Genomic DNA, 22917 nt, shown 5'->3' with positions numbered 1-22917 from the left:
TTTTCTTCTTTTAATGCACTGGCAGAGTTTTAAATCTTAAAAAGTTTATAGCTCAAGAATCCCTGTATTTGAGTGTCCAGCAAAGCCATTATGTACAATTTGAGGCTGAGTTATTATACTTTGGGATATCTTTGGTTCTATTCCTAAGAAGGAAAATATTAGAATAGAAAGTTTGAACACATGTGCAAGGCTGGAACTACGTATCCGGGTTCCCAGAACCATACGTTATACTTCCCTTGGAGAGCTGGCGTTGATATGATTCTTGAATCAGTTACAAGAAGATATGCCGGTAGCTACAAGGATGCTGGAAGAAGGAGACACACCTTATTTTGAAACCTTCGTTATTCCATATTCCATTATTCCATATTCCTGGCAACTTGTTTCTCCCCATTAAGTTTTTTTTTAACAGCAAGAAACAAAGAGCCCAAAGGTCTTAGCTCTCAGTTTCCCTTGTTTACTCTCCAACACAATCTTACTGGGCACCATACCATTCATATCGCTGGAGCAATCTGATTATGCTAAAGCACGCTTGCAGTCAGAACACAGGGGACCTAACCTTATTTTTTAAAAACAGCCTTATGATTCCTAGCCCCTAGCGAATTCTTGGACAGGATCAAAAAATGCTCCCTAATGCCTCTCATTTTTTTCTTACATGCCCTAACACTGAATCATCAAACTATATAACTGAGAAATATTCCAAAGCAGCCTTTCGCAATTGTTTCCTCCTAGTCCTTGTTCCCAGATTAAGGCTGCAACCCTGAACACATTTATGACAAAAACACAACAGGACATTAACAAGTAAACATGCACAGGATTGCATTGTGAGAGAGAAAGGAACTCTGATCACATTAAAGGTGGACGGAGGATGGAAATCAGAGTTTCTCATTTTTGTTGATCAGCTCTAAAAGAAAAACCCACTGAGGATTGGAACCTAAACTGAAACTGAATTAGTTTTGATTCTCTAGGTCATCCTTCCCTAATGTACTCTCCTGATGGTTTGGACAACAACTATCCAGTAGTCTGGAATCAAAAGAGCTGTATGCCAAAACATCTAGAGGACACCACATTGGGTAAGGCTGTCACAGGGGAAAAAAATCTAATACTAACCTACCATGTAAGCACTATATGTATATAACTTAAATAGCATTTCCATCATTCCTAAGTGCTTATCTGGCATGTGTCGCAAAAATCAAAATGGGTCAATGCCTTATTAAAATAATATTCTAATATCATTTAGCCCATGACTATTATTTTTTTAGATCTACTTTGCATCCGTTCTACAGCTCTAAATCACATACTCTAGTCCAGAGCAATGAGCTATACATAGGCTATCATGCACAAGGACTGCCGTGCACGGGCCTGCTGGACAGATGGTGGTGTCAAACTCTGAGAGTGCGCTGATCACCTGCTGGGAGAGAAAAGGGGAGCTGACTTCAGTCCATTCCCCTGTACAAATGGATGATTGTCAAGGCTGTCAGCTCTAAGAGTGGCAATCAAGGTTATGTGCAGCCCTAAGTAGTGGGTTGTGTGCAAGAGATGCAATCCAAAAAAGGATGCTGTGGAAAGCCTGTATTTATATGCAGATTATCCTTGCTGGCACCAGCTGTTTAATACGATCACTATTATAAGTGATTTAAGGTGTTTAATACAACCACTAAGTGATTTAAAGCAGTCACCTTTGGAAATGCTTCTACCGCCACAGCATCTAAATTTATTGATGGTAAATTGCTCCACTGGTGAGATTTAGTTAGCGCTCGTTCATCTAGCACCATTTTCTCATGTTTTGTGACAAACACTGAAACTTGGGAAAGAGCGGCAGCAATTCATTTAGTTCTCTCATCCAAGTTGTGGAGATGGTTAGAATGTCAGCAAGTCCACCCTTCCTTTCTTCCCACAGAATGTACAGTCACTAATAAGCCATCACTTTCACATGGAGAATGCACAACCAGACCCCAAAATAATCAAGTCCTGCATTCTAGACAGGGACAGCACAGTGCAAGCTAAAGCGAGCATTATTAATAAAACCCAGGGTTGTAGCTGTTCCTAGAAAAGAAAGCAGAGTGTAGCGTTCTCAAGAAAGACTGACACACTGAAAAGTTCAGATTGAAATGGAAGATGGGCATTCCAGTTGCTGACCTGGTGCCATTTCATAAAGAACCAGACAACATTGTCAAAAATGGGGGGGGGGGGGGCAGTATAAAAATAAACAAACAGGGAAAAACAGCTCTCCCAAATAACTCTTAATGCTTCACACTTAAAGTCACTACCAATCACGCCAGTGTTAACTTATCCTTCCCATTCATTTTGATCCAGCCTGTGTAACCCTAAAGGAAGGCACCAGGACAAAAAGAACTCCGCCCCCCCCCCCAATGCCTTTCAAATACCTTTCAATGTGACATTTGAATGATTCTTACTAGGCAAATGAACCTTTGCCTAACCCCAACACTTTGCTAAACACATGACTGAACAGAACTGCACTCTTCTGACTGTTCTGTCCAAATCAGAAAGATCCCAATCCAACTCAAACAAAACATGTTTGGCAAGTGTGGTGGGTTTATGTCCTTGGATCAGGAAATATACACATCTAATAATCACTGCCTTAGCCCTAACGCTACGTGATTCTTCACAATGACATACATAGAGGAAGGATGTATCCTATTTGGTGCAATAATCCACACCCTTCTTCTCCCCTTCAGCATTTTACCTTTATCCCTGTAACCATGAAGGCAAGGTCCTGCGCAGAACTGTGCACGTCTGAGTTCTGTGCAGGATCTAGTAAAGCACTGATAATTTTACTTTTATTATTTATCTTGACTCATTTATTTTATGTAAAGAATGCAGATTATACAAAGGAAATCAAATACTGTCCCGAAAGGCAGACTCGCAAACAAAAAAGTTATTCCATCTGTTTTGCTGTCCCAAAATTGTAAAAGCTGAGATTTACAACTGGCCAGAAGTGCTGCAGGAAACTGGATCATGGGATGTTGTTTTATGGAGCCCTCATTAGGAGGTGACAGGTATGCTGAGAATGTAAGAGCTAATTACATTGCCCCAATCAGAGGAAGTGGTGTGAATATATACACACATGGACATGAAACCGATCAGAGCAACTCTAGCTTGCTGGCTACATGTGTTGTCTGGGTGAAAGGGCTTGGCGAACTGAAGTTGCTTGGTAAAACAGGATAGAGGGAAGTAGTTGTGGCAGTTCAAGATAAGGAAGGCTCTGAAAACACAGGTTTATTTCATTAAGCACCTGTGTATGACCAAATAAATATGTCCCAATCTCTAAGCAGCTCAAATCAGCCAACTTCATTAAGCTGACTCTTAGGTAAAAGGTAAAGGGACCCCTGACCATTGGGTCCAGTCGCAGATGACTCTGGGGTTGCGGCGCTCATCTCGTTTTATTGGCTGAGGGAGCCGGCGTACAGCTTCCGGGTCATGTGGCCAGCATGACTAAGCCACTTCTGGCGAACCAGAGCAGCACACGGAAACGCCGTTTACCTTCCCGCTGGAGCGATACCTACTTATCTACTTGCACGTGCTTTCAAACTGCTAGGTTGGCAGAGCAGGGACCTAGAAACGGGATCTCACCCTGTCGCGGGGATTTGAACCACTGACCTTCCGATCGGCAAGGCCTAGGCTCAGTGGTTTAGACCACAGCACCACCCGCGTCCCACTCTTAGGTTTCCTCAAACAACTTAGTTCAAAATGCTTGCTCTTCCTCAATCAGATATTCTGGAGAGCCTTCTTCGTGTGATATTTTGCATCCACAGAATTTCCAGGACACTTTAGAAGACACATGCAGATTACATCCAAACCAATGTATACAATCTACAGAGCCTTTCCAAAAGATATTCCACAGACATTAAATAACACTGCTAAAACTAGTCCTCGGAGGAAGGAATTTCCAAGACAATCTCCATGTGAATTTTATAAATGTTCCTTCCAGCTGCAACATATAAATAATAATCGAGTACACAACACAGGACTAGCTCCTGTAAGTAATTGTTTGGTTCAAATATGTTTGTAGAGGATAAGTGCAAATTCACAGAGGACAGATTTATCTATGATTTATTACCCATGTGTTCAGAGATAGCATCTTCTAATTACCAGATGCTGGGACAAGCAACAATATATGCTATCACCACCATGCCCTGCTTATGAATCTTCCTAAGGCAACTGCCTGACTGCCGTTGGAGTCAGAATGCTGAATATACAGGTCTTTCATCTGATCAAGTAAGGCAATGTTTAAGTTTTCGTGAACCACTAACATATGGACTCTTGGCAGCTTCCTAGTCCATGCTCCCTTAGAGGAACCTTTTTTTGTGCTTTTTCTGCAGTTTCCCCATCTTCCCCTCATTTATTAATGTATGTTAGATGTTGTACAAGTCCACTCCTAAAGGTTCACCAATCTTAACAAAAATATTTTGAAACTAACTCGCCAATGTTTCATCTCCATCCTAAATTTTGTCTCTATTCCATTAGTTGTGTGCTTTTCTTTCTAACTCAATAATGGAAACCTTTTATTTAAGATCTCGCATATTTTTAATGTGAATCTCTGTCAACTGCACTTGTATTTTCAGTTTGTGCAGCTTACTTGCCAGTGATTTCTTTACTGTGGGTAGGAAACAACTGGCTAAAGCTCTGCATTTCCTAAGAATTCAGCAGCTTGAAGGGCTGATAAAATGGGAACACCCTATTGGAATGTATTGTTATGTATTGTTAAGGGTGAGCGGCACACATGGACCCTGCAGATTCCATTGGAATTGATTGGGGAAAAAAGGAGAATGAGAAGATCTGTGGAGAAGAGGGAGAGGCAGAGGGATGACAAAGAAAGAAAGAGAAAAGGAGGGGGGACACATGTGTTCAGCTGGTATAGCTGTGGACAAACCAAAGAGACAAGAAGGACTTCCTTTATTATTATTATTGAAGAACAACCCTGGTCATGGGTGGCATGTAACCAAGGAAAGCAGGATCAATAAACAAGGCCAATATTTTATACATTAACCTGTCACAGTATTTCATAGTTTTGTATTTCACTTCCTCTTATTAATTGTACTGTATATTAAAAGTAAATTAATGTTTGTGGGTAACAATGAACATACCAACCGTATAAGGCTTGAAAAAGAAACTATTCAAGTCCATTCTGGGCTCTTTTGGGAAGAAGAGCAGAATATAAATTTAATAAATAATTCTGAAAATGGCTGTTTCTGTTTGACTAGCCTCAATATTCTCTGGGGCCTTTACAAGTAGGGACATGAACAGGATATGGATGTCCAAAGCTCAGATCAGTTAAGCAGGGTAAGAAAGCAAGGTCAGGGCCTGCTGGGAATGATATTCCTTGCTGGTTGATGTTTACTTAAGTTTTCATAGTATATTATTCTGGGTTGTTGTGAGAATAAAATGGAGAGGAGGAGGAAAAACCATGTATGCCACCACAAAACTCCTTAAAGGAAAGGTGGAATATAAATATTAAAAGTTGAAAATTAGTCAGGAAATACCTCAGCTGAATGAAAGAAAAGGCATTTATATTGAAACTGAATCAGGAGACCAGGCAAAGGATGCCACTAACCCACTGATAGATTAGATGGAATCCAGCTTACTGAAAATGCAGAGAAGTGAGCTATACTGAGAAAAATGTGGAAAGCTGAACAAGAATGTTAAACTGGGTGACAGAGACATCTGAGGGTCTACTTGTGCTTTCTATCATTTAATGATGATACTTTCAACACTAAAATGGGGGGACGGGACCCACTAAGCAAACCACAGAGGTATAAAAGGCGAAATAATGCTGTGGAAAGGTACATTTCTAATATGGCTCAGAAAAATGAAATTGGGAAAGATTGGATAACACAAAGATAAGCCACAGTTGAAGAGAGAGAGAACAACCTTTTAAAATAACTGAGATACTCACAATCAACTGAATAATAGACTGACCATGTGCATTTGCAGTGTCAGACTGGTGGAGAAATTAGGTCCCATAACTCAAAAGGTATTTTAGGGGAAAACTTTGCAGCCCTGCAGAAATGCTTTGACAAGATCCTTGATCATTTAGAGCAAGAGGAGGAGGCAACTTAGATAAAATAGGATGTGGTATCTCAGCAAGCAAGGTTGGAAGAGATGCTATAAAAACGTTATCTGGTCTGCAAGAAAGCTACAGAAGCAAAAATTAAATCTGAGAAGAGGCAGAATGAAACTAGAGTTTAGCAGCTAGAAAATTAAAACTCATGGTTTTATGACACTGCACAAATCTTGGGAGTCTTGGGGAAATGAAGACAAGTATCCAGAGACTCTCACATAATAAAGATAGGGGGAAACTGCAACACAGCATTCACAACCTTCAGCAAGAGAAAAGAGGGGGGATTTAATTTCCCCCCTCTAGTATCATGGAAACACTGCAGCTAAAATCAAATGCACAAAAAAGACCCCTCTAAAATGATGGGCAGAACTTGGAGGGGCAGGTTTCTTGATGAAGGTGAATGTTGGAAGTAAATCAGAAAATACTTGACTCAAAAAACAAATACACACTACTCAGGAATATAAGAGTGCCAACAGCAACACCACAACTTTTAGCTCAGATTGAAAACATATAGGTTAAGTCTCACGACAAGATGTCTTGTTTAGTAGCAAATAAATGAAAGGTTTGGAAAACCTACGGACTGAAACTTGATGCTCTCTATATATCAAGCCAGTGCCATTTTCCCCTGAAATATTCCCAAGAACCAACTTCTGCCATGCTTGGACCCATTGCCACTTTTAGGGGTTGCATATGGGTTTAAGCACACTGGGGAACACATTGGAGGTGAGGCTGCTCTGACAGTTTGGCCAGGAAAAATTATTTCTTAATTCCGAGATGTTTTATACCCATTATTTAGATGCATATATTCCGCTCCATCCAAATGGATGGATTGCATCTGCCTATAACTTTAAGCACCAATCCTGCTACTCCCAGTACAAATCGTCAACACTAGGTGCTTTCTTCCCATCATGCTTTCCACAATGCAACACCTTCCTCAGAAGAAAGTAATATAGCCAAGAGTGGCTTTCCAGATAGGACCTGAACTTATACAATCATGCCTCTGGAACTAATTTTATGCTCCTCACTTGGAAGAAAGCATCTAATGTGGTGATAGCAAGACTATCAGGACCGAAAAGTTTCTGCTTGGGTGTGCATGTTTGTTGTGAAGGGAGATGTTGAAAGTTTAATGAGCAATTGCTATTGTTCTGGTCATGTCTGTATCACCTGCTTCTGCTTGGTGACTAGCTGACCTAATTTAAAGGGAGAGAGTGTCTGTATGGATATGGGGGATAGATAGGAGCACAATCTGAGGAAAGACTGGACAAATGAGAACAGTGATAGTGATGGCTATGCCTCGTGCTGACGGCCACCCACAAACCAGGGCCAAAACTTGTGCCAGCTATGACATAATATAGGCTTTCTAGCCTTCCACTTTGCTGCCGCATAACAAGTCTGCCCTCGTACAAATGCCCACAGTAATTAAAACACGGAGCAAGAAAGCATGACTGGCTTCCACCTGACTTGCTCATGGGAAATAATGTGGCCAGGAAGCACGCACAGAAAAGGGGGGGGGGGGTCTCTGAAGCCATCTGCTTCCCATTCGAGGTATGTCCTGGACTCCTTTGGGAGGAAGGGCGGTATATAAATTTAATAAATGCCTTCAAACAGCAGCACAGAAGCACCTGAATTTGTGGCCCACAATTTAGGATCTGCCAGCTGATCCTTTTTAAAACTGGAGATGATGATGATGATGATAACAACAACAACAATTTATTATTTATACCCCACCCATCTGGCTGGGTTTCCCCAGCCACTCTGGGCGGCTTCCAACAAAACACTAAAATACAATAACCTATTAAACATTAAAAGCTTCCCTAAACAGGGGTTTGGTAGTTATTTTTCTCTTTGACATCTGGTGGGAGGGTGTTCCACAGGGCGGGTGCCACTACTGAGAAAGCCCTCTGCCTGGTTCCTTGCAACTTGGATTCTCGCAGCGAGGGGACTGCCAGAAGGCCCTCGGCGCTGGACCTCAGTGTCCGGGCAGAACAATGGAGGTGGAGACGCCAGGGATTCAGCTTAGGACCTGGTTGGAACTGCAACAATGTCAAAGTCACTCTGAAGTCGAGGGATGTTATCCTCAAAATGTGCAGTCAGCTGGCACAGGGGGTCTTCAAATGTTCCAGAGGTCCCTCCACCGCAATGGGAACCAGTCATCTCTTAATAATTTGAAGTAGCTCTGCTGGGCAGCTGCTAAGGAATGCAAACACAGGCTGCAAAATGGCCCTCATTGTGGTCTCATGGTAGGCATGATTATGTGTACTAACCAGTGTTTTGTTGACTTCAGGGTGAGACTTGTATCACTTGCATGATCTACTTGAGATCCCTGCAATGCATGGGGTTGGACTAGTTGGCCCACAGGATCCCTTCCAACTCTCAAAAGTAACATATATGGTCATATCCAGCACACTTATGAACTCTGCCTTAATTCTTGCAGAGCGCTGGATATTTTCCTCCGTTGTCTAATATTCATTCCCAAAGCTAACACACATTTGTGGAAGACATCCCCTTATCACCTTGTTAATAAGTGATAATACAAAAACACTATTTACCCCACCATTGTGTTAGAAAAAAACAGTGGCAGAAACTGTATAAATTGATTCCAACAACATCCACAACCGGCCCCAACAAACTTGCCCCACAAACGAAGAGGAAAGCAAAGTGGGACCAAACACAACAGAGATCCAGTTAATATCTGAGGAATAAATCCAGGAGCGGGGACCAAACACAACAGAGATCCAGTTACTATCCGAGGAATAAATCCAGGAGCGGGGTATCGAAACAAATGAAGCAATAGAAGGAGCACCCCTGAACCCTGGAAGGAAAACATCTGGAAGTATAGATATTAGAGAAGATATGATCCATTAACATTGATTGTGACATATTACAGGGTAACTCAGTTGCCTGGCAAACCGTGGTCCAGGGAAAAGGATAGAATTTGATATTGATACCCAGAAAACTTGTATGTGTCAGCTACCCCAAACCAAAGGCCTTTCTATCACGGATAGATCACATAATGCATCTTCTGGACGCCTTAAATGATATGGTACCAGGTGTAGTAAAACCAAACGACATTGCTTCTATAGAGTACTTATAGTATTTACCCCAATTTGTTAAATGCATCGGTAGAGATGCGAGCATGGTGTAATTAACAAGACTAGTGCCTATTCCAGGAGAAATTTGATGTGGAAATAACCAGACCATTTTAAACTAAAGCAACCATTCTGCTTCTTGGGATCAGTAGAGGCAATGTGGAAAGTGGCTGACATTAAAGAGAAATGAGGGAAGCAGTTCATCTCACAGCTGGCATGAAACTGACCAATCCTCTCTAACTCCTCCCCTGGCAGAGGGGAAATAATCTGAGTTTCAAGAGGTCAGAGCTTCAGGTGAGAGGTCACTTGATTTCCCCGCCTCTAGAAATAAAATTTCGCTGTGTCTCTATAAATATTTAAAAGAGCAGCGGGACTGGGGGCAGGGAGGACGACACATTTCTCTTTATTAACTCCTCACTGGCACACACTTCCAGGCTCCCCCTCTCCCTTTGTTTTCTTATTTTCCTGAATTTAAACAGGAGAAAGATTTTCAAACCCACCCACAGAGGGCTCAGGGGGAAGAGGCCACTGGGGAGAAGAGGACATTGCAATTGGGAAGAACATGTGTTTGTATTTCTTTGTGAAGGGATGCACGCACGCACACACACACAAGATCCCTTCTCCCGTTTACATTGTGCAAACTTAACACAAATTTCCATTTCCCCCCTCCCTGACCTATAGTCCTACTTGCATTTAGAGCCCAAGCGTCTACTGTTGAAAAGTGACTTCATGCTGAATTTGGGTGCTACACGGCCTTCCTTAGCTCTCACGCTGCAAGGCTCGGCCATCCCTTTCTTTCGCTAGTTTTCCCACACTTTCTGCCGCTCATTGTATGCCTGATGCTTTTTCTATCTGCCTATTCAGCTCAAATTAGTCACGAGCAGCCCCCAGCTTAGAGAGGAAAAATAAATTAGGTAGTGTTTTAAACACAGTTTGATTAGAATGATTTAACCCCCCACCCACCCCTTTGCTGAAGAAGGGGCAATGCATACCCTCGAAAAGATAGTGTCCTCTCTAATAAAACCCTTCTCCCAAAGGCAGGGAGAATAAATACGGAGGGACAGTTACCCTTGACGGGTACAGAAGGTGGCTAGGTAAGTAAAGGAGGTGGGGAACAGGAGTTATGACTATACTATTATTATAGGACAGTAGATATGACTGATAAGCAACGTATTCCAAAAAGTATTTTTTATTTAAAGCACTGAAATGGGGGGCATGGGCAAAGTGTAGATGGACCCATAATAAGATATCAAACCATCCTTTAAATCAGCTAGTCATGTTTTCTGTGCATATTTACATTTATCTTTTATTTCCAGTAGTTAACCTGGACTGCAGCTGTTCTGTTTCAACTCAATTTTACTCAGAGTAGATCCACTGAAATTAATGGACCTAACTTTGAAATTAATGAACATGACTATTGGGACGCGGGTGGCGCTGTGGGTTAAACCACAGAGCCTAGGACTTGCTGATCAGAAGGTTGGCGGTTTGAATCCCCATGATGGGGTGAGCTCCAGTTGCTCGGTCCCTGCTCCTGCCAACCTAGCAGTTTGAAAGCACGTCAAAGTGCAAGTAGATAAATAGGCGGGAAGGTAAACGGTGTTTCCGTGAGCTGCTCTGGTTTGCCAGAAGTGGCTTAGTCATGCTGGCCACATGACCCGGAAGCTGTACGCCGGCTCCCTCAGCCAGTAAAGCGAGATGAGCGCCGCAGCCCCAGAGTCGGTCACGACTGGACCTAATGGTCAGGGGTCCCTTTACCTTTTTACTATTGCTCTACTCTGAGTAAAACTTAGCTGAATACCTCCCATTTCGTTCTCAATTAAAGAAAACAACTGCCACCAATGGGCCTTTGGTTCAGTATAATAAAGGGATAGAAAAAGATGCTTGTATATTCATTCATCTATGTCCTGTAATGGAGAAACAGTAAAATTGCCTCCACTGATTTAGAAGCAGCAGTTACAGCAGAATTAACAAATGTTAGCACAGGCTTCCTCAAAGTCGGCCCTCCAGCTGTTTTGAGACTACAATTCCCATCATCCCGGACCACTGGTCCTGCTAGCTAGGGATCATGGGAGTTGTAGGCCAATAATAATCCTAACCACTGGATTAGAAGCAGCTATTAGGTTCTTCCCTCCATCAACTGCCACCTGACAAATGCAATTCCGTCCAAAGATGGAACACAGTAGACAGAGGAAGAGGTTGGAAGCAGAGCCATTAAATTGGCCCAGCTGAGAGATAAGTAATTTTTGGCTCATCATCTCCTTGTACTGTTTTCTGTTCCAGCTGGTTGTTATAAGAACTGTGTAACTAAAGAACTAGTGCATGAGTTTGCTTTTTTCCTTCTCTCTCCCAATTTTCCTTTTACATTCTTTCAGATTGTAAGCATCAGCCCTGGGACTGTCTTAATATTGATATTCATAAACTGCTCTGGGAGCTATTTTTGGCTGGAGAGTGGGACAAAAACTCTTTAAATCAGCAGAGTGGAGAAGCTTTCGCAGCCCAAGGGCCACAATCCTTCCTGAGCAACCTTCTCGAGGCAGCACACTATTTATGGACAGAGCCAGGGGCAAATAAGATGGGCACAGCAAGGGAAACAGCTCTTCCCTTTGTACAGTAGACTACATTCCAGCCATGCAAAAGTCAGAGGTTTCTACACCCCCATGTATTCAGGCAAGTAAGGGTGCATAGTCAGTTCAAGAATAACTTCCTGCCAGGCAAGAACAGTTGAAGAGGGTATGCATTAAGACCACTGATGGGTGTCGCATTGGAAAATAGGGTGCAGATTGCAGAGAGTCCCAAGGGCTGGACAGAGAAGCCTGCATTTAATGCCCAGGCCTTAACTTTCCTACTTGTTTTTAATGAGCAAGAATGAAACCTACGGAATAATGAACTGTTACAATAGCAACACTATCCTTAAATGCGTGGCAAGATTGCAGCAGTTACCAGAATTTGCTCCAGGTTGAATATTTCTTGGATTCTATCTACACAAGTGTTTGAGTTAATGTAGGCAACTAGATTTCCATTTGGCGATACCTCACCAAAACAGGATGTTTGTTTTCTAGCAGCTGCTGCCATGATTTACAGGCATTTTAATACTTCTGTGAAACACAAAGCAGACAATATGAATACTGCACACCAAAGCCAATTCAGTGTGAGAATCGGAGCCATTGCCTTCTTTGCTTCAAAACTGGTGTATGTCCCTTAGACAAATTATTAGAAGTGCACACCCAAAATTAATTAATGTAGATTAATGCCGTAACTGTCCTTTTATACTCTACCACCAGAGTGGTTAATGAATAGTTAAGAGTCAATAGCACCCCTCCTTAAAGCACCCTTGTGTGGAGTGGGAATTAGCAATTGAGTACAGAACTAGGAGGGAGTAATTATTTGAATGAATTAATGTGAAAAAGAAAAAATAAGATGTGATCACTCCGGGCCCTAGTTTTGTTTTTGTTGAGCTAAGAATAAATATGAAGGTGGATGCACAAAGATAAATGCCTCTTTGAGATTTATTTCTCTGCAAACTATATAGCAAGGACAAGATCCGTCCCAACCACAACAATTAAGCTTTGCTAGATAAGACTGTACAATTATATAAATATTATCTGCACCTTTCTTTAGGAACTTAACTAGTAACTATTTCCAGATGGGTAGCCATGTTAGTTTCTTGCAGCAAAACCTAAGAATCTCGTGGCACCCTAAACATCAACAAAATTTATTATTATGGCTAATAACTACAAGCTGTTTCATAAACTTAAACATATAATTTCTTAGCGATATGTATACATATTTTAGAAAAACCCCAAATGATGTGACCTTGGTTGCTATAGTACTGCTTTCAGAAGGGGAGAACTTGTGCACCCCTTCTCTCTTCTTTCATTTGGTGCAAGTTGGATAAACAGAAATAACCAGAATATATGAGAAAAATCCTATGATTAACTGAAACTCAGTGTAGTATTGAAAACGAATAATCAGAATTATGCATTTTCTACAGTTAAAACTCCACACTGAGAACTAATTAAGCAAGACCATTACATGTTCCCTTAGCTGCAGTTTTGTAAACTTGCATGCCAGTAGATGTAAACACAAAAGGTACATTCAGTTATGCTCTGATCTCTCAAAGAGCAAGATACAAGTATTGCCGTAAAGAAGCAGTTTTGTTATGAAACCAGGAATGCAATGCAGTTCTGGTTTCATCATAAGCTGCAAAACATTTCAACCAAGTAATCAAACTGCCAAAAGTTTATGAGTAGAAAACACATATTACAAAATTAAACATATAAAATAAAATCACAATATTCATTTTGAGAAATTAGGGTGTTGAACTGATACCATACGACCTCAGGACCAGATCATTAGAAAATTGCTCAGAGATAGCATGGATAATGACAGCACAAGCACACTGGAAAAGCACAAATAAAACACACAACATTTAATGAATTCAGTATAAAATCAACAAGAGTCAGCTAATGGCTTTTAAATGCATTCTTTAATCTGTATTATACACAAAAGAAAGGAGTTGTGTGTTGGATACAAAAAAAAGCCATTCACCTTTGAATGAAAAATTAGGTTAAAACATCCCCCCCCAACACACATACTCGGAGCACAAATGGAACAACATTCATTCCAAAAGCCAAATCAATAACAGTATATAAATCCAGACACAAACAGGAAAGGATACCTTTAGTACATAGAAAAAGTCTAGTAACTTCTTCCCTATATAAAATATGAAATATACCTGTAAAAAGGGGGTTTGGCTATATGAAATAAAACAGGAATAAAGATGGAATCACTTGGACAGAGGTATATTTTTGGTGAGATAGCCCTGCACTTCTGAAACAAGCATGAATAAGTTATCTGGAAGAAAATGAGATGCAACAATGTGATAGGACAGAGGCTTTCTCCAATTTGTTATCTTTATTAAATTGCAACTAGAAGCATTTTGACTCAAAAGAGAAACAAAAAACAGTGCAATTTGAAAATCCGCCTGGGAAATGAAAGTAGTGTAAAAACACTGAACTTGAACATTACATTTTACAACAATTCTTTCCACAGCTATAATCTTAGAGCTTTTTGATGCTACTTTCAGAGAAGGAAATTATCAGCATTTGCAGTAAATGAACTTTCAGAAACTCATGGTAAAGTTTTTCACTTTCCGCATCCCGGGATGCTCTATACTGCAGCCAGTCACAGTCTGATACAATTCATCCCATTATATGGGTTAAAAACATCATTTAGAATACATAATAGCTGCACAAGGCATTAAAAAAAGGACCAATGCTTCAGCTGACAATAATATATGACTCATATAGATGTAAGGCTGACATCATATGACTTCCTAAGACCTAATGTTAGAGAACTTTTAGCAGAACCCAAGGAGATAAATACTTTTAAGTATAAAAACAGTTTCAGATTGGGGTCAGTCAGGTGAGACAGATGAACCTTTTGAGTTATTTTACTAAACAGTAGACACAGAAGAGGAAGACTATTTCTGAGCCATGGGCAATGTGAGAATTGAAATAAAGAGACAATGAACGGCTTTGTAAAATTACAGGGAAGGTTCAGACAGCTCTGGATTTACGTACTACTTCAACTGGAGTTCAATAATGTGACAAAAATATTAATATTCCTCATATTTTCCAAATCCCTTTATTTTGTGCAGCTGCTTTCATCTGTACAGAGAGGAAGCGAGTTGGAGGCATAGTTTGGTTACAAGTGGCTAATGAGAGAATTTGCCAGAGAATTCAAATTGTTACATACACAAACAGAACACTTTTATTCTAGGCTCTGAAATTTGTTTCTTTTACAAGTCTGCCAGGGAGGGGTGAGGGGAAAGCCCAAATGAAGAGCTCGTTTTAAAATACAAAGCCAAGATTTGTGTGGGGGAGAAAATTATATTCCTCATTAGGGACGAAGAACAAGAATGTATAAAAGATACATCCCAAACAAGTAAAGGCTAAGAGGAAGGATCATCAGACGATGCCAAAACGTTCTGCTCTTTTTCTCTTCTTTGCCTGCAAATAGGGATTAAAGAGAGAGAAAATCAAGAACAAGGGGAATGGCAATGCTGAGCATGTGTTTTGGCAGAAGGAAAGGTAGAAAGTCTATAAGAAGTGTCACAGTATTGGTTTAAGAAAGCATTTTTCATATCAAATTTCACAAGGGGCACTGCAACTGCAACAGGGCCTCCAACCAGAGTCAGAAATTAAGCTGTAAAAGCATGAGATACAGTGGCCTGGTGGTTGCTTCATCTTGCTGGGTTATACAAGAGAGCTATGCTTGGAACAATGACCACTTTACAGGCCTGGAAAGCCTTCCAGGCAATGGGGAGGTGGGAAATGTAAAAGGCCAAAGGGTTAACACTCTTCTATTCATGAGGAAGGCGAGAGGGACACAGTCAAATGCATTAAATATACTCATGCGTCTCTGAGATATGCCTCCAAGTTAATACACCAGGGGCATATAAATCTTAATTTTTACCAGGATAAATAGCCTAGGGGGTAGCAGAAGTCCTAATCAAGAATCTCCAGGGGAAAGGTGCCATTCAGCATATACAATACTAGAAAAAGACCTTTTTGTTTCAGGCACACTCTCTAAGTGACCTAACGGAAAAGCATGGAATCCCTCAGACCAGAGCCCAGCCACCCCCTTCGCTCAAAGTGAACAGGGGGATCATTCTACAGCTGCTACTTCATTTTGTAGCGCAATGCTTGCATGGCATCTGGCAAAAACAAAAAGCACCAAACCATATCTGAACCCCACACAAGATGTCAAAGAAAATAAACTTCCTGCATAGAATATTCAGGATTCCTCAAAGGAGGAGGATATACTGCTTCCATTCCATAGGCAAAATAGGACCCCTTGTGATGGGCATTATGGCTCAATACCAATCACAATTAGCATGAATATGGATTTACAGAAACAAAGAATTGTCATGCTAGAGTAGGAGGATTAAAATTAGGCAAATAGTTCAAAGAAGGGATCATAAGACACATAAGACGACAGATTCTTGCCACAAAGAATTTGCAAAATGTGACATGAGGAAAGCACTACTGAAGTGTTAGAATGACTATGAAATGTCTGGGGGAAACCCCTAGGTTTCAACAGGAAAAATAATAATTTTATACAGAGACATAGGCTATGTCAGTCGCTTGCAGCAGAATCAGTGGGTCTTGTGGCACCTTAAAGACTAACAAATTTAGTATAAAATGAAATTGTTATTGTACAAAACAAACAAACAAACAAACAAACAAACAAACAAACAAACAAACAAACAAACAAACCGCTATTATAAAACAACATTGGATTCCTTTAGTACCCTTCTGTGATATTTTCATGAGGTGAATAAACTTACAGCATGGTGCAAAAATAAAGAAGCCAAGTGTGGGGTTCAAGCTTCTAAAATCTACAACATCAAAATCTCGCTTTTGTTGGACGTTTATTTAGACCATTCTCCTTGCCATTGATTTCAGTAGGCAGTTTTTTTTTTAGTGGTATAAAGAGGCAGGTAGATAATGTTCCATACACCCAGCATGGTATTTGTTTCACATCAAATTGAAAATCACCATGCTACCACTGCAATGGATAGAAAGCTGGGTTTGGACCTGATGACCCAGATTCCAGTTCCAACTAACTCCCAGTTCCAACTAACTGGGTGGTCTTGGACAATTCGTAGGGGTTGTTATGAGGATAAAGTTAGCAACTATAAGCTTATAGCCTCCTCTTTCTCATCAAGATAGTGATAGAAAAATCTGAAGCAATATAGATTATTCCCCCCCCCCGAAAATACCTCCCTCCCCGCGCAAAGCACAGTAATGACCTGATGTATTATCTTTGAAGTGGAAAAGAAGCAATTTCTGAGGTCGCCCATTGATGGAGTATCTGAAGTATTATATGACCACCTAGGATAGTTTAGTGGGACCATGGGGGTGGGGGCAGAGAACAGGATAAAAGAGACACAGTGCCATCTTGTGGAGTGTTTGGCATTATTTCACAATTCATCACAAATTGTCCTCAGCTTCTACCCACACCATTATAATAATAGAACATGCCCCTTATCAGCTTTGGTTTGACAAGTTACCTCTGCATCTTCTGTGGTTGCTGCCCCAGCCGAGCTTGTTACGATACCAAACCTCTCCTTTCTTTTTTTAAGCTTTTCATCATCTTCCGTCTATACAAAAAAGAAGGGAGAAAGTGTTAAGTTGTCTGTATCACCCAATAAAATCATTCTAGTTGGTGATTCTGCTTCTTTCTTAGTCTCATAGAACCATTTGCTGGAAGGGAATTTACAGAAGAACATAGTTTTCAGAACTAACTGTTATTCCGATAACAGTTGAAACCCTTCTCTGAATGGAGAATATGTGTCTTTATGAAGTTCATGGAACAGGAGGCCAGGTCTCTGAACAAGCTAGATGTCCATATATTTTAATTTTCTAGTCTCAGGCTTGCCCAAAGATTGTGCTTCTATGACATATCCTTATTATGTAGTACATACAGAACTAAAACAGCCGTGTAAATAATTTTTCAGGGAGCATATACTCTTACTTCAGATACTTCTCTTCTTTATTCCTCTCTCCTGATGCTCATCACTGCACTTCCGCTGTTGTGACACTGACTGTGTAAATCTTAGTCATTATAAACTGGGACTGGCACCTGGAATAGCTTCAAATGTACTTTTCCACCTTGAAAACCACTATGCAACACTTTATGTGCTAGCTCTCTCTGTTTCTCTTTCCTAGCCATATTTGTTTGTTTATTTGAAAAACTTCAAAGGACAAATCTTAGATATAGCACGTGGTTAGCAAGCGGAGAGCTTAATAGTAAGCCTACATTATAATGGCATGTTAAGCCAAACCCTGGCTTAGCTCAGTGCAGGTTGGCGGTATAAAAGACAGGAGGAACTAAGCAGTCACATGTTTGAGTGACCCCAGTAAGCCAGTTTGGCTTACCATGATGTGTGAATCAAGTCACAGTATTTTTGCTTCACGGATTACGCTAAACCATGGTTCAGTGCTTACATGAGTGAGCCTCCACAACTCTGAGCAAAGCTCATGTTCTCCCCTCCCCACTCCTGTTTCTGCTGTACAGTAAGCCAGCAGCTTACAGGGGGCTGCTGTATAGTCAAACTGTATAGTCAAAACACAATGGCGGGAGGGGTTGTCAAAGTCTCTTTTCTCAGACACCCACCCCTTTCCTCCCATTTTTTCCTTACTTTTTTTGCCAAGTGCATAAAGCTGAATGCATACAAGTTAAATGTGTGTAAGATATGAGTTTAGTTTTGCTTTCAAAGAATCTTGGCTTGGGGTAATGAACTTACCAGAGATTCCAGTTTGCACATAATGTTCAGTTGAACAAATCAGCTCAATAACCCCTTGTGCAAAGGAAAGGAAAGCACATGAGCCCAATTCTTTGCTCAGGTTTCTGGGGATCATTGACTTGGTGTTAAATAAACCATGGTTTAGTGTTCTGTATGTAGATATAGATAATCCGGAGTATTCAAGCATTTTTTTGCATCTGACACTGGTGTGTTAGGGAGTCAAGTGAGTGAGATCATTAGAACAGTGTTGATATAGTGGAATTGTTACACACAGGCTGAAGGGCAGAAAACCCAGAATCTGCTATCTAACATAGTTCGGATCTACAGAACATTAAGAAAACACAACATGCAATTTAAGGCTGTTCTCATTATAGTAGTTCACAGACATCACTGAGGCAGCTTGTTAAATCTGCTTTAGGATATTGTTATCTTGTTAATGTGAATAGAAGGTGATTTGATTAAGTGATCCGAACACATGGCAGATACTCATTCTTTAGGTACTACTGCACAAGACTTAAGAACATATATGGTATTTTGCAGTATACAAAATATAAAAGCTAGCTACATATATAAAATGCATCTTCTCCACCATTTTAATTTCCCCCTTTCTTAAAAGGTCATCTTATAATTCATTTTTCTCCCATTCTAATGGAAACATTTTCATTAAGTTGGCCTGTACGGCACTGAGCTTATCTTTATAAATTCCATTTCAATTATGAAATAAATGTTGGCTTATGCAGGTACTTCAGATCTCTTCTGTTGATTTTCCATAAGCCTGAGGCTTTTTTACTCTTTTAACCTTTAACCATGCTGGTGGCCTTGGTCTACAGTAATAATCAAGCCATCATTACCTTTTAAGAACCTCCACCTCATCCATTTGCCATGGGAGTTCTCTTGTGCTATTTTCAGCAGCAAAAGACTGTCCAATTACCTTCCTCTATTCCTGTAATTCTCCTCACCTGCTCACACAACACATTTACAACCTCCCCTCTGCCCTATTTGATTATCCAGCAGTGCTGGCCATGAGAGGCATTGGAGTAATGATAGGCTTTCACAACCATCATGCTTGAGGATGCAAGAATCAGCAGAATGGTGGAAATGAGAAATGAAACAAGCTAAAACCTTTCACTGCATTGCTGGTCTCTATGAACTCCTAGCTGAATGCACAGCTTCCCACATCCATTAAGCACTTTGAACCTTGCTTTCAAGCTGGATTGTATTAAAATGACTTGACTTGTGAGAATAAAAAAACCCAGGATAGAACTCTTCCTATGACTATATAAAGCCTCCTCCCTTTCCTCCACATTGCATCTGTACAAATAATGATGATCTGTTCAGCTTTGATTAATTGATATTAATCGGTCAAGCCATGACAAGCAGCACTGTTAAAACAAATGCGAAACAAAAGATCAATCAATTCGCAAAGCAAGCCCAATGACATCACTGGTGCAGCAGGCAACTTTTGTCACAGTAGTTGCGCTCAACACCTCCTCAGCGAGTGGTGGGACTGCCTTCATTATGTCAATCCCTTACATCAATGACACCATAGCAACCAGGCTCAGCTTTATTAATTATGACAACTTCATCTGTTGTGGCAACAGGAACAACTGAAATGTTTAATTAAAAATGCAGAAGTTTCTCAGGGGCAGTTGTCACCATAACAGCATGCAGATACGCTTTCTGCGCATTTGTAACACTTCGTAACAGTCACTGTCTAACTTTGCAGGTTTGCCATTTCTCTGGCCACAGAATACTTTTCACAATGAATTTTCCACTCCAACACATCTACTAAACCTTTTCCTGACAACTGAAGGTCATTATAAATATGATACAATTATTTTATATTAAATGTTATTACATGACCTTCACAAACCCAAATTGTCAAGTGATCCTGATGAGCCCAGATACACAATATTTGGTATAGCTAACAAAAGGAGGCTGATAATAATAATAATAATAATAATAATAATAATAATAATAATAATAATAATAATAATAATTTATTATTTGTACCCCGCCCATCTGGCTGGGTTTCCCCAGCCACTCTGGGCGGCTTCCAACAAAGATGAAAGATACACTAAAATGTCACATATTAAAAACTTCCCTGAACAGGGCTGCCTTCAGATGTCTTCTGAATGTCAGGTAGATGTTTATCGCTTTGACATCTGATGGGAGGGCGTTCCACAGGGCGGGCGCCACTACCAAGAAGGCCCTCTGCCTGGTTCCCTGTAACTTGGCCTCTCGCAGTGAGGGAACCGCCAGAAGGCCCTCGGAGCTGGACCTCAGTGTCCGGGCAGAACGATGGGGGAGGAGACACTCCTTCAGATATACTGGACCGAGGCCGTTTAGGGCTTTAAAGGTCAGCACCAACACTTTGAATTGTGCTCGGAAACGTACTGGGAGCCAATGTAGGTCTTTCAAGATGAGTATTCCTCATATGTAGCACAGAGAGATGGGTGTGAATTCTGAGCTGTTGTACCTTCTTGCATGCCATACACACAGAGGTACTAGAAATGCATGAGTTCCTGAGATTTGCCCCCCCCCCCAATGGATTGTAAACACCTTGAAAGATTGGTTTAACAAAGACAGAATACCAACTTTTTATAGTACAGCTGTTGTGAAGCTTAAATATCTAAATTGTACTATCAGCTGACGAAACCAGAGAACCAGTAACATCCACGCTCATCACTGTGCAGTTACCTTATATAAATATGCTACTTCAAGATGCGTTTTTCTGTTTTCAATATTTTTTCTTCTTTTGAGTGTTAGCATATAAATTTACAAATCTCATATGAAAAATGAACATGCCAAAAATAAGATAATGCTGGGTAAAACAGGACATTTGGAACAGCATAAAAATATAGCCAGCACTTAATGGTATTCCCGAGGGTTATTTTAAACTGTGCATTAATGTTTGTGAACAGCAGCAAAGATGTCATTTTTTCCCCTAAGGGCACAAGAATTGGTCAGATGATATGTGCAGTGGCTTCCTTACCTATGTAAATAAAAAAAGATATATGCATAGCCACTCATATGTTATGCACTACTATTGCCTGAGATTAACCTGCATGTAAAACAACCCTGTGGATTAGTGCAATGTGGATTTTACCTGCAAAATATATGGCTTGATTACGCCCTCATAATATCAAAACATAGCAGGGCACAGTGTCTTCTGCTGCATCCATCTTCCCATCTTCCAGTTAGTGAAGACAGCGAAAGTTCTTAGTAGTAACTGCAGCCTGCAATTTATGCATATTCCAATGCAGCTGGTTCAGCTAACCATGGAAAAACTACATTCCTTACTTAAATCATTGATAGTAAGCAAGTCAGTATCTCTGTGCCCTAAAGGCAATTTGACCAGGGGGTGGGGCAGGGAACAGCCAAACAGCAACTTTAAATGGATGAACGGATGTTGTGGAGTATGTAAGAGACTGTAGGGAACTGAGGTTTTTATTTATTTTTCCAGTAACTCCCTATAATCACTGCACCCCCCCCCCCACTCATTGCCTGAAGGGAAAGTGTGTAACAATTCCACTAAATCAACACGGTTCTAATGATCTCACTCACTTGACCCCCTAGCACACCAGTGTCAGATGCAAACACGCTTACAATAAACTTCGCTCCATCTTTAGCTCCTCTCTGACAGGTTTTGATTCATGGGGTGCTGAAACCCATCTGAGGAAAATTACCTCTATCAAAACACTGCTATCTCAGCATCTATCAAGCTCTGCTAGAGCCCTGGGGCACGCTCAAATATGCACATGGGCATTTGTGTATGTGAAGTGGGGGGGTGGAAGCTGACCTTGCCTGTGAAGTGACAGATAAATTTATTGAAGCTGGTGATTTCCAGGTTTTCTTATTTTACTACTCACGTAGAAAGATTTAGAGAAGGATCCAAAGTACAAAAGGTTTCCCATTTAAAGTATTTTATTTTATTCAGGTAGGATTCTCAAATCTGAAATCTAGTACACAGCCAGGCATCCCAAGATACTTCACACTTTAAAAAATGAAATCTTTGCAAAAAAACAAACCAAACCAAACCCTGTGCAATCGCAGAGTATGAAGTTGCATGGATATTTTACTGCAAGGTACATGGCTTATGAAGCTCCGCATCAGAAAACAATGCAGTCAACTCACAGAATCATTTCAAAGAAATAGTTCTCGCTCTTTTGCCCGAGAAGAAATGCTTAGAGAAACACAGACAAAAAGCTAAGTAATCAGAGGAGGTAGACAAAGGATTTCATTGGCCATAGGCTTGTTTTTTTGGGGAGGGATGTTATCTGCACACATCTCCTATGCTTGTCCTATGACTCCTATAACTATCTCCACACCTTTCTCTCCTTATTCTTCCGCTCTTCCTGAAAAGTTCCAAAATGTTTTACTACATCCAGACTTGAAAGCAAAACGATGCAAAATTAGTCTATGTGCGCACACAA

The 22917-nt window shown here is 40.6% G+C and overlaps 1 protein-coding gene across 2 annotated transcripts in view; it reads right to left on the bottom strand.

The window, feature by feature from the left end:
* Positions 1-14048: 14048 nt before the first annotated feature.
* Positions 14049-22917, bottom strand: part of SARNP (SAP domain containing ribonucleoprotein) — a 56651-nt gene continuing 47782 nt past the window's right edge. For both annotated transcript variants that reach the window (XM_028712274.2, XM_028712282.2), the window contains 2 exons: positions 17246-17335; positions 14049-15179 (listed from right to left, as the gene is read on the bottom strand). In XM_028712274.2, coding sequence (XP_028568107.2) covers positions 15138-15179; positions 17246-17335 — 132 coding nt within the window. In that variant the 3' untranslated portion in view covers positions 14049-15137. The remainder of the gene's footprint in view (positions 15180-17245; positions 17336-22917) is intronic.

The sequence above is a fragment of the Podarcis muralis genome, chromosome 2 (genome assembly GCF_964188315.1).
Source record: "Podarcis muralis chromosome 2, rPodMur119.hap1.1, whole genome shotgun sequence".
In the NCBI taxonomy this organism is placed as follows: Eukaryota; Metazoa; Chordata; class Lepidosauria; order Squamata; family Lacertidae; genus Podarcis; species Podarcis muralis.
Note: the sequence above shows the minus strand (reverse complement) of the source record. Positions and strands in the feature narration are given on the sequence as shown.